Here is a 17,187-nt window from a genome sequence, read left to right as displayed (position 1 = left end):
TAAAACACATTTAACCACAACCTTCCCCTTTGACTCAGGCTCACCACGCTTCAATAGCAGGTCAGGGCTCTGGGCTGGGAGTTCCCCAGGCTGTGAGTGTTTCCTGGGGTGAAACAACCATGTTGCCTCAGACTGCAGGCAGAGAGTGGCACAGGGTGTGAGCAATGCTGTGTGGCTCTGAAGGCCAATATAATCCATGAGCACCCCCACAAGAGGGCTCTGGTAATATAGCTACACTGTACCTGCAGAAACAGAGGCTTCTCCCTGGAAAAACGCAGAGTGCGATAGCTTGCACCTCAGTGACCTGAGATGTTAGCTTCCGGGTCTATTTATACAGCAGACAGCAGTAGCTGTCACAAGGAAAGACTGATTTAGATCACAAAAAGAGTCCACAAAGAAAAGTGATTTAGCTATCTGCAATGCCTGTTCTCATTGGTCTTTCTCATCTGCTAAAAATGCTGCTAAAAATAATGTACATAAGTTTAGATTGGATATAAGAAGGAAATTCTTTCCTGTAAGGGTGGTGAGGCACTGGAATGGGTTGCCCAGGGAGGTTGTGAATGCTCCATCCCTGGCAGTGTTCAAGGCCAGGTTGGACGAGGCCTTGGGTGATATGATTTAGCGTAAGGTGTCCCTGCCCACGGCAGGGGGGTTGGAACTAGATGATCTTAAGGTCCTTTCCAACCCTAACGATTCTATGATTCTATATATATATAAAAAAATATCCTAGGAATGCATTTTCTCCTTTTCTTTATGGAAAAGGGAGTGGACAAATGGTGAAAAGAGCACTTCATTTCAGTTCCAGAACAGCTGCCATCCACTATACCTCCAGTTTCCTAACTCTGATGAGAGCTGCCCATCGTTTCAGTGTGTGCAGAGATTACTGTACCAAGGCCAAGCAAACTGCAACAAAGGATATTAACACCAACAAGAATGCATTTTCACCACATGCTCTCTGGAGATGCCAAGTCACAAAAAGCAATTGCAAGCAAGTACCTTGATGTCAGTACTAGAATTAGCAACTGCACTTCAAAACGTAAGGCAAAGCCTGCTCCAGGAAAAAAAAACAAAAACAAAACAAAACCAAACCTCCACAAACTAAAAACAGTGTAAAGAAAATAGTTGGTTCTATTTTATTTAGATTAAAACACCTTCATTAGAGTTTTACTTTTAATGAGTATTTAGCTAAGTGGCACTTTTTTAATAACAAAGGTTTTTGCACTTATAAAGATAAATCAGATTTATATGAAAACTTGGACCAAGAGAAAATAAGAAAGCACCCGTAACCAACTATCACCAATTAGTAAGGCAATAAAGGCAACACTGTTTTGTAGTCTGGTATCTTCAAAGGAATTCTCCATGGATAAAATTAGATTACACCTTACCATCAAGCTCAGTCAGAGAAAAGCTCAATATACAGTGACATCCAAGGGTCAGGGAAAAAACAATACAAAAAGAAAACCAAAACAAACAAAAGAAGCAAGTACCTATGCATTTTTTTTTTTATTTTTCCTTTGGATTTTTTTTTGGTTTTTTGTTGTTTTGTTTTTTTCTCAGAAAAATCATACAGCAGCACGTACATTTTCAGATGTGTGAATCTATCACACATATGTCATGGCCCCAAGACTTCATTGTTTCCAATTTTTTGCAAAGAAATGGAAATGTCATGAAAGCTACAACTTTGAATTGATTTTCTGTATTTAAAATATTTAATTCTCATATTTCTTGGCTTTCATATTATTAAGCATTTCCAGAAAGTAATTTCTGATGCACACTTCCAGTTATAACTAAGTTTTAGTCATCCTTGAAAACATAATTTTGATCAATTAGTGATCAATTTTTTAGTGTTGACTTCAGAAAAAGATTACGCACATACACCATTATACAGCAATGTCATGAGCTACAGTGATGCAATCAAGAAATTTTGCTTTTTTTTTTTCAAGAGGTAGAATTTTTTAAAATAAGCATTATTTCTTTCTTGGCAATAGTTCAAATTTAATTTAATATGTATTAGAGAAAGCACATAATGAATTATCTTTTTTTTTGGTAGCAAGATCTTGGAATTAAGGCAACTGAAAATTCATCAGACTGAAAACCTATCTCAGTGTAGCACATTTACAACTATTAATATATAAGCTATTTTTTTTCCTTCCAGGTTGCCTTTTTTGAGTTAGAATTACTTTAAAAACAAGAAATAAAAAGTGTTCTTCTAGAAAGTTCAGGGAACTTTCATCTTTCTGTCAGCTTGAAATTATCAGTGTAGGACCAGATGGAATAAAAAGGTGCGACAGAGAAGATATCAACACACCAATAAAAGCAGTTCAGAAAATACTCCAAGAAGTAAGTAGCCCAGGGTTTTTGCTGGTATCCCACAGCTGGCTCCAAAGTGTAGGTACACAGTTGTTCTCGCTTTATCGTTGCCCTCCACATTATTCACTATTTTTAATGAAAGCTCAGAGAACATTTATGTTATGCACGCAGCTTCCCTGTTAGAGCACTTAACCTGAAAGATTACTAGTTATGACTAAGAACACATCTATTTTTAGAACTGCTTCTAGTTAAAGTTACTTTTTATTTTAGAAATGGAAAGAAGTGGTTTACATTGCTGAAAAGACAGTAACTTAATACTAATTAGAACACTTCATAGAGAGAACTTTTTATTGATCTTTAATTTTGTATTTAAAAGACTAGTTTGATATAAGGTAGAAAAAATCAATGCTGAAGCACATTTTACTTTGGTCATAAAGCGTGAAATTCAAACTTTTACCTCTGTGGCGAGGCTTTGACTGGCACCATTGTCAAGAAGAAACTTAACAACCTCCAGGTGGTTTTCTTGGGCTGCCATATACAGTGGAGTGAAACCATTCTGAAATAAGAAAACAAGAGTGTAAAAACTCCACAAACATTTCATAGACCTGCTAACCTCAGGTAGATTAGGAGGAAACCAAATAAACTGTGTGCTCACATGCTAGATAAGGGCATGATCTCCCCTGATTTAAGTGAAGATAGGAGAAGGGTAATGTTATTTAAAAGGACAAAGTGGAATTCTTCAACTGACCAGACACAATTCCCACAGCTAAGCAAGAATACTTCCATTTATATGTGTTGCAAAGTCAAACTAAAAACCCATTTGGATAGAGTATTTGGTAGAGATGAGTTATGATTCCCGATAAATGCAGCTGCAGCAATGGAAATGCAAAATGGGACAGGAAAATACAAGTCTGTAGCAAAAGCAAGGGCAATGGCTCTTCAAAATACTTTCAATTTTTTTCCTCTTCTTTCTGTTAGCTTTGACTTCTCTTTCACTTGTGCCAATACTTATGCCTTTTGTCTCCCCAAAGATCTGCCTTCTGAGCATAGCCTGCTTGTGGTCACTGAACTACCTCATATTTCAGGCACCAGGTGATCTCAGTAGTCTGAGAGGGAGACTTATCAGTGTTCTGACCACATTAGAGCACTTCTCAAATTATGCTTAAGTGAGTGATTTCAATCAATGCAATACAAGTATTAGAGTCTGCAGAGCTTAACTCATTATTTGGGAAGTGCTTTCCTCTTTCAGTCAATGCTTCTGTCTTTGCCTTAACTGTATACAGATCACAGTCTTTCAGGAATTGAACTGTTCGGGGCTAACATTAAAGCAATGTATTTTTCCATATTGTTCTAAGCATTTCTGAAATCCACAGCTTTAATGTCACTCACAAAAACAAAACAGAAAAATGAAGTAATGAAACCTGTCCTGGGATCAAGATACCTCTAAAGGAATTTACAGAAGGTGCTGATTTGCACCTGAGATTGCTTGGCTTTCGTATAGCACTGCATGTCCCTCAGTCCAACAGAATTGTGAACTAGTGATAAATACATTGTACAGTAAGAACTTAAAACATCCATATACTATTGACTGAGCAGGTTGGTACTGTTGAAGCGACCAAAGCAGCATCAGCAATAAGAGCAACAATCCCTTTCTCCTCTGATCTACCATGATATATGTTTTACCCTTCATACTGCAGCATTACTGTCAAAGAGCCCACTGAGGTTTCAGTGGGCCCTGTCTTTCTTAGTATCTTCTAAATCTCATGCCATTAGCATTTCAGACTTCTCTAAAGTAAGCTTCATGCAAAGCTTCCCTCTCCAGCTACTCAATCCTAAGATACTTCCAGACATCTCACCGTACCACACAACATTTCTGGTGATTACACCAGAGGGTCGGGAGGACAAGGTTGAAAGGAAATAATAAAATAGGAGGTAAGGGGTAGTTAAAATTAATGGGGAAAACAGGAGAAAGATTTCATCTGGCCTAAATAATAGTCAAGTTCAGGAAACGCTTCCATATAACTGGGTTTTGCTAAGAGTATCAGCACTGTTATGTCTGCAACGTGGCCAGTGCACAGATTTCGGCAGGGTGGAAGTCACAGGGGGAGCAGCTCAGCAATTCAGCTAGAGCAGTTAAAAAGACGCTGACCTAGATTTTGCAGGAAACCAATAGAGCCAGAAATGAGCTGAGAAGAGTTTGGCCATGTATTTGCCTCAAAGAAAAAACATCACCGTTCTGGGCTCTGGAGAGATGAAGGAAAACCATAGCCTAAGACCTATAGCAGTTAATTTTGGCTGAGTTATAGTAGCTGCAGTGAAAACAGCTGAGAGACATCTGACTGTCACAGCAATGTGGCAGAGTTGCAGGGCACACATCCAACACAGAGCACACAGGAGAATGCAGCTGACCTGAGGCCGAATGTGCAGGTTTCACTGGCAGCAGAGACAAATAGGAGGTCAGAAAAACAGACAGTTGGAGAGAAAATGGCGTGAACTGTTTGTTTGATCCAAGAGGAACTTTACCATCAACAAGACATCGAGCAGCTGTTGAAGCCACATGTTTACAAGGCCTGCACAGGCTGCAAGGTCTGTTGGTGTTCCAGTATTTTGATGATTTGCTCTCTATTCAGGAAAGCATCCCTACAAGCATAAAGCAGGCTTTGAAGTTCTACTGGAGCCAAAGTCTGAAGTTAGCCATGTGTTAATGCACTCTCCAGAATCAAGATCTTACTGTTTAGTTACCGTACAGCCAAAAAGTCTGCTTAATAAAAACAAAAAAAAAAATCAGAAAACACCTGATAAGGTACCTAATATGTCATGTTACAGGTTGTTATTTTAGTGAACAGCAGTCTGGCATTTTTCTCTAACATTTCATAGCACACTCAGTTACCTATTTACTAACTCAGCTGGAAACAAAGATTATTTTTCTTTTAGTTTCAAACATTTGCATTTAGAAATGAAGCAGGAAATTATACCTAATAATTAGTTTCAGGAAAAAATTAATAGGCAAAAATTCTCAGAGCAAGAATAATTAACATTTGGAGACAGAAGAAAACTTTTTCTCCTATGTTAAATTACTGTATGGTTTTCAACATCTTTTCCCTCCCTCCATTTTTTTTTCCACTCTTTAAAAAGGGGCTAAAACTGACAGAGAGCCACAAGCCTAAGGAAAGCATTGTCTTTCATAGTAATAAATAGCCCTTAGAGGAGGTACAAAATTCAGACTTAATAAAGATTAACTTTTTTTTTTTTTTAAGACAGGAATTTTGGGTAAAGAAGGCCTCGCAGCCCTAAAACCAGCACCATAAGCAGTGTAGAGCTGTTACCTTCAATGGGAGAGGAGGTAAAATCAAACTCGTAGAAAAGAGGGCAAACATAAAAAAATAAAAAACAAAACTAAGATAACTTTGGCTAGTCTCTTTGTGGGCACATAAAATTCATCTGAACTTTATACTAAGCTTTAGGAAAGCTCAAGTGATGCTCAGTACCACAGACAAAGCTGGTCAAGGGCCAGTTTGACAACAGTTCCAGGGACCTCCCAGAAAGACTAGTCCCTACTTGGGTATCTCACTGCCAGGTACTGGTATGGAATGGCGAATATACATGTCTCTCAAGCAAAGATGTCAAAGGCTTCCTTAAAGGAGGAATAAAATTACGATCTTTAAATCTCATATATTAGCGAAATAATAGTAACGTGGCAAAACTTTGGGGTGTATGGACACTGCAGTTATATAAGATGTTTACAGTCTCTGATTATTTTTAGTTTCAGGCCTCAATACACAAGTTCTCAAACACAAGCAGAAAAGATCCTTTCAAAGCCATCTTCATTTCTTGAACAGAAAAAACACTGAAAATATTTCTGCTTTGTTTTACTTCTCAAAAGTCACAGAAAATTTTACTGAAAAGTGCTTTTTGTTGTTCTCTTTAAATTCAAGTTGCGCAGTGCCTGGAACCAAATGTTACTGTATCTAACTAGTATAAAAGAGTAAGAAAGGAGAATTGAGCCACAGGTGAAGGAAACATGAAATTCACATCCCAAGCAACTCACATCCTTGAAATAGACTGTATTGAACATTTTGTTCATACTATTTGAGAGCAATTAAAAAAAACGTATTTCTTTAAAATGCAAATTTTTAAATTTCCCTTTTCAACAAACATTTTCTATCATGCCCATATCTGCATAATATAGAAGAATGGCAATACTGGGCCAGATGAGAAGACCATCTCATAATCTGATCTTTTCTGTGGCACTGCCTGCTAGCCAGCCCCTGAGCAGGGAGAGAAGGAATGGGGCAGGCATGAAGAACATCTCCCATGGCACAGCCACCTACTTGGCTTTCAGCATTCTGTGGTTTATGCATTTAATTAACCAGAGCTTTTCCCTGTTTCATTTTACAGCTTGCTCTTAAATCCAGCTGTTTTCCTTTATTTCAAATTTTCTATAATTGACCCAAATACTCGTTCAAAGGACTTGACCAAATTTAATAGGTCTGCATACACTTGTAGCACAGTACCTCCTTGTAGAAAGAAAGGGGACAAGCTCCATTAAGCCTGAGACACTGACTTATGTGAAACAGTACCCCCTTCATTTGAAAAAGTTCTTTCCCACTCTCCCATTCTATCAGTTGTCTTTCTGACTCTGTAACAATTAGCAGCTCCTAGGACACTGGGGTTAGATCTAAGGCTCAAGGTTACATGCTTTGCTGTGCTGTCTGTTACACAACCACATCCAGTATCTTGCAATCACTCCTGGATGTGCCTCCGCATTCTTCATTGCCTAAGTTGTGCCTCTCTGTGGCTTCTGGACAGCTTAAAACATATTTGCTCTGTTGATGAATGAAGTGGGCAACTCAGTTAATCTCAACTGATGGTTAACATTGTATTTGGGAAAAGACCGAAACACACCCTCGGATTTTACTGCACTGTCATGCCTATGGGGAAGGATAAGACTTGATATGTCCATGATGCCTCTTGGTACCCTCTGACCACACGGCAAAGGGTAAGGCAGAAGTGGACAGCTGGAAGCATTTAAAGTTTTAATCACATGTTGAGTTACAAGGTGAGAATTAACTCAGCACTACATTCACTAAAATGCTGACTTCAGTAATAAACCGGCAGCTGTGTGTTTAAACTTTGTACCTGTTGTCAGCTGCCTATGTGTGTGGAACAACCAAGAAAGAATGTTTCTTAATATGCTCAAGAGATTACATTCATTTTACTAACTCCATCAAACCCGGTTTTCAAAAGTCAGCATTAACATGATGAAATCTACAAAATACACTTACTATCATTATAGTTTATAAGGGAAGAATGTTTTTAATGTCAGCAAAGTTTCTGATAGTACCAAACAGGGAAATATTACTCTACCTGAGACTGTGCATTGACGTTGGCCCGATTTGTAACCAAGACTTTGACTACTTCAGCTTGTCCTGCGAGGGATGCTATGTGCAATGCTGTGTTTCCTTTCTGAAATGACAGACAGTGATATTTGAAAAAAGTACAAAACCTGAGCCTGAATACATAACAATACTATCAAGAACATATTCCACTTTAAAACATAAGATTTCTAGCAATAAAAAATACTCTTACTGGATACTTCTAGTGGGCAAGTTATTCTAGAAGACATGGACAGAAACAAAGACAGGAATTTTCAATTTGTCAAGTAAATCTCATCCCTTGTAATGTGTGACATTTACTATAATCTAAAAAGTTTCTATTACATAATAATCAAAGACTATTCCACCAGTGGAAAACAGGCAATTACTGCTGCAGTAATGTCTGCTGCAACCAGTTGGCTGACACCTTGTGCCCATGCCATCATTGTGAACAAGAGAACAATTAGATAGGCCTGACTGACCTTTGTTGCTGCATCAACACTGGCACCTCGCTGTATCAGTTCAGAGACAACTTCTACGTGTCCTTCTTTGGAAGCGAGATGGAGAGCATTCAACCCATTCTGATTTAAAAAGATGGAAAAAAGGAAAGCAATGGGAAAGATTGCCAAAAGTTTTTCCAGCATAGCAAACATACCAAGAGACAATTTATTATATCCCAGTGAGAGGACTGCTTCTAAAAATTATATAAACTTTACAAGAACTGCATTATAAGGAAAGAGTATGAATTAAGTCAGGATATACTAGCTCTGGGGTCTCAAGTTTGGTGTGTTTTCCTATGATCTGATGTAATACAAATGGAATGAAAGATAACATCAAATGGCACAATATTGTGAAATGGTGTCTTGGTAAAGGGTAAAAAAATATATATCATTTTTACTAGATAAATATGACTCATCAAAACCCACAAAAGTTATCATTGATATGAAATGCAAATATAAAGAGATTAGAGAAGTAGCGAAAAAGGTACTTATTCAGCAAATCTGAGCAAAATGTTCTTTAACCTGATTTGAAATGTTGATGTCCACTCCATTTTTTAAGTAGTCGAGAGCCTTTTCCAAATTGCCAGCTCGAGCAGCCCTCAGGTAACTTGCATTTGCATCAGACTGAAACAAAAAAAAGAAAAAGTCCCATTAGAAATTACAGCACAGTATAAAAATATAATCCCTTGGCAAAGTTTCTAATGATACGACATATTGTACATACATTTAACTAGACATGAAAGGATCCCAAACTGTCTTATCAAATACGGGTCAAATCCTGCCCTCCCTCGTGTGTAAATAGGCTGTCTGCCTGACTAGGAAGCACAAGATTTGACTTCATACATAAACATGAATTATGCAGCACTGTCAAACATGCAAGCCTAGCAGATGGATACATCTGGTACCCAGCATGGAAGACAAACATGGTGAGGCTTGGGATAGAGCTCCATGGAAACCACTGTGCTTTTTCCAAAAGTGCCACACCACCTTTAATGTCCAACCTGAACAGACTGGACCAGTACCGTGAGATCTCACATGACAGATATTAAAAAGTCCAAAATACTCAACATTGAAGGACTGGACTGTATGAATGAAAAAAAAACAAACAACCAACCCAAACCTATGGTTTTACAACTTAAGGCATTTTACAGTCTAACGTCTGATTACATTTTGATTTGTCTCTGTCCTCCCTTATTTTATGGCTTATCTTATTTACAATACCATCCACATTCGGTGAAGTAGCCTGAAATCCCTAGGTACAGTGCTATTATTCACACTGCAATTTTTTTTCTTAGATCTTCCTTTAAAGATAGCTGTGCAAATTTCCCCTATGATGACTTCAGCTTGAACATGAGGATGGCAGAAAAGATGGTTAAGTTATGAAAGAATCACTGGAAGTAATTCCTGTCCCCAGAGGGTTTTAACAACAAGTTACACAAATACCCACCAAGGACAGTTTAGATAATGCTGATTCTGCCTTGGAACAAGTGGAATGAACTGGACTAGCTTTCAAGAGAGACAAATGGTGTAACCTTTGATTTTATCTGTGCTTCTGCTTTCCCTGGCACCTTGGGCAGTCAACACTTTTTCTTTTGTGCCGTCTTCTCCTCGGGTACAACAGGAATTGTCTTTTTTTTTTTTTTCCCCCTCACAGCATCATTTCATCACAGGCTTACATCACTACAACCTTAAGTGCTTTATGACCTTCCAAGGTTCTAAAAGAGTGCCACAAATTACTTTTAGAGAAAAAATTAAAGGCAGTAACTGCTGAGAGAAAATCAAAACAGCTTGGCACCAAGAGGCTGTCTGATAACTTTTGTTACTGGATAAGTAACTGAGAGCATAAATACTGTTTTATTTTTTCATTTCTCATTTTCTGGATATGCTATAGACTTCTCTCCTGTCAATGCAGCCACTTCAGTGCATGTTCTTTTCAAGCACTGCTTCAAGACCATCTGAAGTCACTTTCATGTGCAGGATGAAGCAATCTGGGAGCATAATGACAGCAAAATGGTAAGTAGGTGGAAAGTCTGCTTTCTTCTTTGTACCAGTACAAGCTACAAGGCTATTTTACTAGTGTTTTCAATACAATAAGTTCTCTCTTCAAAGGAGAGAACCATTACTTACGAACTCTTCATTTTCTCTCGAGTTTTGCACACATCGCATTCCACCTTGCAGGGATAAATTACTGGCTTCTGACTTTCCCTGTTCTTAATGATTATTTTCCAAGCACGCCACACTGATCATTACAAATCAACTTCTGCAATATGCTTCCAGCAAAACAGCCCCCAAATACCAATGCTTTATTAGGCTTTATCAGAAACAAGGTGCTGCTACAAACTATATAATCAGAACTGTATAGACTATGGAGAAGAACAGCTGTCTTGAGAGGTGCAGCAAAACACTTTCATGTGGAAGATCATCTGAACTGTGCAATGCAGATCATTACAGGAGACAGGTCATATTCTCAGTGCTTAGCAACAGCAGCCGCTGGGATAAAAACCAGGTCAGCATTTTATCAGCATTACTAAAGGTATGAGGGAGAACTTAATAGACCGGGAGCCTTTTCTGTCACAGTGTAACGGCATGTCTGTTTGGCACAGTCAGCAGGTGGATGATAATTAACATCAGCTGTTTACAGCTGCGTCTGGGTGGGGAAGGGATGCACCAGAGAAGCTTGCTATGGATAATCAGTTCCTGCCAGTCACACTAGTGCACACCAGACAAGAAACACTGCCCACACTCAGAAATGCTTAAACCTATTTAATCAAAGACAATAGGGAGGGGGCAGGGACAGGGAAGGCAGACTGAGTGATAAATAGCTGATATTCACATTAATAGCTAACTGCTGTTTCACTGTAGAATCATAGAATAATAGAATAGTTAAGGTTGGAAAGGACCTTAAGATCATCTAGTTCCAACCCCCCCAGTGCCTGTGGGTTTTCAAGGCTTCTCTTGAAAGCACTAGCTTGCTAATGGGATGAAGGACAAAGGTCAGCTCATGCTTCCAGCCTCGGTATGTACAAAACTGTTTCATATCAAGCTAGCTCTGGTGCTGCTAAGTGATGCACAAATCTATTCCTGAAATCCCTCAAGCAAGCGGCATGCCCTCCTTTGCCAGTCACCACTCAAAACTCACCCTTGTTGCTCAAACTGTCCAAAACCATCAGTAATAGCAGCAGCCAGGTTGTCTCCTAGGTGGTGGGGCTGGCAGGGTGCTGGGCTCTCACCCGACAGCCTGGGCTCTCACTGCTAGACAGGGACAGGCCTCCAGCATGAGGGACCCCGTATTGAAAAAGCAGTTCCAGCATGTGCAGGCACTACAATAGTAACTAGGAAGCACCCAGAGAAGCTGCCATTTAACAGCACACCAGGAATAACACAAAATCTCCCACACTTCAGCTGAGCTGAGCTGGCACTTCCAGTTTCCACGTTACTGGTTTCCAATTACTTGAACATGATGTGAGCTAGTGTATGAAACTGCAGGCGCTGCCTTAGTAGCCAGGGAGTAACACATCCCTGTGCACTGAGAAGGGGAAAGCTTTTTTTTTCTCTCACCTTGGCTAAAGCTCCCAAGCCCTCACACGGAGTTAACTGACCTCAGGCTGGTTAACTCGCCCTTGCTGGGCCGCCATGCACAACCATTTTGAGATTTGCACAGAAGGATAACAGACTGAGGTTGTACAATTGTGCAGAAAAGTTCAGTGGGGCTTCTGGGATTCTCTCATCCATTACTGTCTCTGCCATAAGCAGAAACAAGCAATACATTAGAGAGAAAGAGAGCCAACATCTTTGCAAACCAAAAGCAATTCCATCATTGCCAGCTTCCACTTCCCCTATAACTAAGGCATTACTTCAGGCCTGCTCAAATAGAGAATAGACTTTCAAGCTCTCTCTACCTTGCAAAATGCCTTGAATTCCCTCATTTTTAAGACATTCCACTTCCAAAACCAGAAAAAAACAACAAATGTTACCCAACTTTTATAAAAGCTAACTGTAGGGGTCAGCAAAAATTCCACATTTCTGAACCTAAAATTTTCTGTATTTTACATTCCTATTTCTATTTTTCACCTTTTTTTTTTTTTTAAGACCACGTTAGAGTAAAAGAAAAAATTACATTTCCAATTGGCACTGTTTTGTTGAAAAGCAAGCCTCTTGGACTCCCTGGCAGAGCCTGCAATTGCCCCTGTATTGCACAGACAGGAGCAGCATCAGAGCCTAGGCTGAAATCACTGAAGGATTTGAAAGATCAAACAAGCGTACCAATAATGTTAATAATTAATCTGGATTGCCATCATGCCTGGGAGCCCATGTCAAAGACCAATCAAGGACCTGTTATATTAAAAGCATTAAAAACACAGTAGAGGAAAAAATTATTTTAGGCTTCCAGCTATCGCTCAGGACACCCACACAGGTAAGTGCTCCGTCTGTGGGCAACTGTTCTCCAGATATACCCACTTCTACCTTCCACACTAGCTGGTGTCTGAAAACCCCCCAACAGACAATATGTCTACAGGCCATTTCCTTAACAGACCTAATAAAATTTTTCTCCAATAGTAATTACTTAAATCTCAATATTCCTGATAGAGACATTATGTATGTTATCCATGTATTCAGATCCCTTTGTTTCTTTCTCTGGAGGTAATCAATCTCAACATGAAATGAAGATGAAAACTGGCTTTTGATTCTTCACTGTCTTGACAAATACCAAGAGAACAGCAGAGGCATGGGACATACATCAAAGCACCCTGAATCTCAGATGTTCTTGAAGTCAGCCACAAGGACTGCAGCCCTTCCTGTGCATTTGCACAGGGTCCCTGTTGCCAGGCTGTAACCCCGAAGCCTTCCCCTGCTCCCTCTTGGGTTGCCTGGGGATGCTACCTTTTCAATCTCTATGTCTAGACGCAAATTAAAAATCAAGATTCTTGCAAGTATTTTAACTCTTGGAGAGACAGACCTGAGATCCTGTGCACAGCATTTAGTTCTGTAATGGCTATTCAGACAATATTTAACAAACAATAGACATATGAGAGTACTAGTATTATTTCTAGTTTTAAGAAATGTGTAAATACAGATGATTGACTAATGAATGCAGTTTTTATGCAATGTGTATTTCTTTTAAGTTTGTATGTTTCCCTTTAATGTACCACACTATAAAAATAGACTTAATGTACTGATGATGAGCTTGTAGACTGTGGGCTGCCTTCAGCCCACAACAGGTTTTTCCAGTCTGGAGCTCATTTCAACAGCCTTCATCCTAGAAACATCTCTGGAAAGAGCTGAGGCTGAATAAGCCATGCTGGTAGCAGTCTTCTGTTTCCTAACTCTTCTTTACCCTAAGGTCTACTAGTCTGACAGATGATGGATGGCAGAGCCTGTGACATGAAGAGGTAAGACCCAAGAACTATTTCCCTGCTTTGAGGAAAAGCTACATGAGTTAAAAATATTCCTATTACAGAAAAGATTAACTCCTAAGTCACTTGGGTATTATCTTAAGCCTCCATTTTAAGACAGAAAATGCTGATGTCAATTTATGCTAGCAAATACGGATTCACCGCCATTTTCCCCAAGTGTTCCCAGTGAAGTAAGAGACTATTAAGCAGGAAAAAAGGCAAAAACTACTAGGAAATTTGCACTGACTGTCAACCCAGGGTCTGGCCTGGCTTTTGCATGTGACTAGAGAGACTCCTTCCAGCAAACAGAGAATATGTATCATTTAGTGAACCCCCAAAAGCGCAAAGCCATTATTTCAAATGTGTACAAGTTCCCTCCCATACTGATGGTATTTTTATTATGTTCATCTCTCTCTCTTTTGAGTTCTGCTTACAGTGGCTTCTTTTTCAGATTAAAAATCCAGTCTTTTTCACATTGGGAGCAGGGTTTTGTTTTTCACTCCATCTTTAACAGTAGCTGTTGTGAAGGGAAACCCCCAGCAGATTCCTATTGTGCCAGAGCAGGATGCATTCTGGCTTGAGTCCCAACAAAAAGATGCTAACCATGCCTAACATTTGTTGTGGGGGGAAGCAATGACCTCATTTTAAGGATGAACTTATGTTACTTCCATTTGGAAATGTGCTCAACAAAACTAATCTTGAGGCAGCATGAGATGATCTGAGGAACCAGATGATAACATTTTTGTTTGTTTTCATAAGGGTGGGCTTACTACAACTTACGGCTTTTTTTTTTTTTCTTTTTTGCAGTCAGGCTCAACTCATGGGCACTAAGCACTACGTGGCAAATTGAAGGTCCTTGGCATTACTTAGATTTTGCTCCTATGTTAATTTAGAATTGTCCTCCAAGTAAACTCATGCTCACTTGGTAAGGGGTGAAATTTTATTTCAAGTAAACTATACTGGCCACTCAACAGCAGCGTCTGAACCATGTGAAATAAACCGGCTATATAATTTTTTCAGAGGCACTCTTTATCTGAGACTCCAAGAAGCTGTATCCTTTGTACCTCCCCACTACCTTGTAACTAAACCTGTATTAAAAAAATTCACTTGTATCTTCCTTATTAGAAAGGAGGTTGGTTGCACTGGATTAGAAGGTGATCTTTGTGCAAACAACTACAGCTGTACTCATGCTTTACATACCATATTACCATTTGTGTTTTCTTCTGATAAGAATGTGACAGCCTGGGGCCAACTGCTGTCTGCAGTTCTGCTGTTAATTATCCTTCAGAGAGATGCTTTTGGGATCACAGCCCTAAACACAACCACAGGGCAGCAGGAAAAGCTACATTCCAACTGCCTGACAATTCAAAGAAAACATCTTTCAGCTAGAAAGGGCCAGTTATTTTGAATATAATTGCAGAAGAATAAATTATTTGATCGAAACATCGAAAACATAAAAAAAAAAAATCCTTCTATTTGTTTGCCCTATCATGCAACTTAATTATCAGCTTTCTTTGATCATAGTATTGTAGTGGGCATGATAAAGTAGCCAAAAAATATTATATTGTTTGTAATGTCCTCATAACTGGCCATATTCCAACTATGTAATTATGATATATTTTCCACAAGTTAAAAAATACACCGGTTTAAGGCTGTGTGAAACCCCTCTTCTTTGTCACACCAGTGGAGACTAAATCAGCACATATTTCTGAAAAAATTGCATGTGAATCTATAATCAACTGTATTTGCAACAACTGAGGCTCTATCCCTCTACAGCAGTCAATCTTAATGTGCTTGTAGAGAAAACAAAATGTTTCCTGAAAATCGCATATGCAGGCAACTCAAAACAGAGCGGAAAACACATTTTAGATTCAGCTCCTTCTTTCTGGAGATCCTTGATCAAACTAGGAAAACATCCAAGCAAATAAGACTCTTTCCTTGCTAGACCACAAGACAAGGTAAGTCTCTGATGTGCAGGTTTAGTATATACCATTTTTGAGATCACTCACATCACCCTCTGTTACAGTCTGCCTTGGCAAAACGCTGAATCTGCACTCTGTTACCACTGAAAATGAGCCACCTCTGGAGTGCAAGTGGAAGCTGGTTGCAGTGGAAGATGGTTGAAAAGGACTTAGAGCCTGAGATGTTAAGGCTGGTACATCCAAGAACATTTCACAGCTTCCAGTACGAGAGGTGTTTATCAGTGCCTTTAACAGCACCAACAGGTCTAGAGTAAGCCATTTGCTTGCAATAGCAAACATCTGCTGAGAAGCTCTGATGCAGCTTTCTTACTCCATTAGTTGCTTAGATTTTACACATTCAGTCTTCTTTAGCAGACTATAAATCTAGCCAAACCTGTGACTTACAATACAACTAATCCGGCCCTTAGTGTTTTTAAATGCGTGAATAACAGTTCCCTAAGAAAGTTCAAGCATGAGATATAAATGAAAAATAGCTGTTATTCTTTTGACTTTCTACAAAGAGCAAAGGAGGTTGTGATTTCCAAGGCATAAAAAAGACAGAGTTAGATGGGAAACCTTTGCTTAACAGCCACATGTAACATGTATAACATACTGAACATAACATTCGAGTTGAAAATGCCCCTAAAGCTGTTATATCCATGTTATTTACTTATCACTACAGATATCACATAAATACAGAACGATTTGACTTCAATTCTAACAAATTTAACATCTGACAACCCAACAGAATACACCTCAACTGAGAGCACACCCATCCCATAGGAACTATGTTCAGACAGGAGGTGCGGATCTGCACTACACACTACTTCCAATACTCTTTGCTTGTTTGCACAGATGAAGTTTTGCGATTTTGAAACACAACTTTGATATGTCAGCTTCACCTGAAGAATTTATGAAAACAATTACTAGTATGAATATGCTAAATTAATAACACCAAGATTCTAATTTTCCAGGACTACAAAATCAATGTACATCTGCACGACACACAGTGTTTCTAAGTATACATGAACAACAAACCATAGAAATCATAGAATCAATGAGGTACAAGACCTTTAAGATGAACCCAAAACCTATTTTCTTTTAACAGGAAAATAAGATTCCTTTAATTCTAACTTCTCAGCTATCAGACTGCTCTGTATGAAAAGACAAACTTGAATGACAAGGTAAATTGAGACATACTGTTCAAGATCCCAAACCCAATAAAATCACTCGTTTCACCATTGAAATACTGTACTTAATTAGAAGACCACAGTCACACAAAGAACCAAGCCCTTTATGACCAACTCACATAAAAAGGGGCCCATAAGAAAAATGGGGAGAGACCCAAGGCCTCTATGTTGAAATAGTATGAGGAGTAATGGTTTTAAACTAAGATTCAGGCTGGATGTGAGGAAAATTTTTTTACAATGAGGGCGGTAAAATAGTGGAGGAGGTTGCCCAGAGAGGTGGTAGATGCACCATCCCCGACCACATTCAAGACCAGGCTGGATGTGGTTCTAGGCAAACTGATCTAGTTCAAGATACCACTGCTCATTGCAGGGGAGTTGGACTGGATGACTTCTGAAGGTCCCTCCCAACCCAAACTATTCTGTGATTCTATGATAACCAATGAGAAGGATCCAATACA

At 39.1% G+C, this 17,187-nt stretch overlaps 1 protein-coding gene across 9 annotated transcripts in view; it reads right to left on the bottom strand.

Annotated features, from left to right (window-relative positions):
• Window positions 1-17,187, bottom strand: part of ANK3 (ankyrin 3) — a 379,207-nt gene that overhangs the window by 138,918 nt on the left and 223,102 nt on the right. For all 9 annotated transcript variants that reach the window (XM_061449032.1, XM_061449040.1, XM_061449062.1 and 6 more), the window contains 4 exons: window positions 8,708-8,809; window positions 8,168-8,266; window positions 7,678-7,776; window positions 2,768-2,866 (listed from right to left, as the gene is read on the bottom strand). In XM_061449032.1, coding sequence (XP_061305016.1) covers window positions 2,768-2,866; window positions 7,678-7,776; window positions 8,168-8,266; window positions 8,708-8,809 — 399 coding nt within the window. The remainder of the gene's footprint in view (window positions 1-2,767; window positions 2,867-7,677; window positions 7,777-8,167; window positions 8,267-8,707; window positions 8,810-17,187) is intronic.

The sequence above is a fragment of the Pezoporus flaviventris genome, unplaced genomic scaffold (assembly GCF_033815535.1).
Source record: "Pezoporus flaviventris isolate CSIRO_AGI_PZ_B2104156 unplaced genomic scaffold, CSIRO_AGI_Pfla_v1 ptg000001l, whole genome shotgun sequence".
Lineage (NCBI taxonomy): Eukaryota > Metazoa > Chordata > Aves > Psittaciformes > Psittacidae > Pezoporus > Pezoporus flaviventris.
The sequence above is the reverse complement of the archived record's forward strand: the minus strand, read 5'-3'. Positions and strand labels throughout refer to the sequence as shown.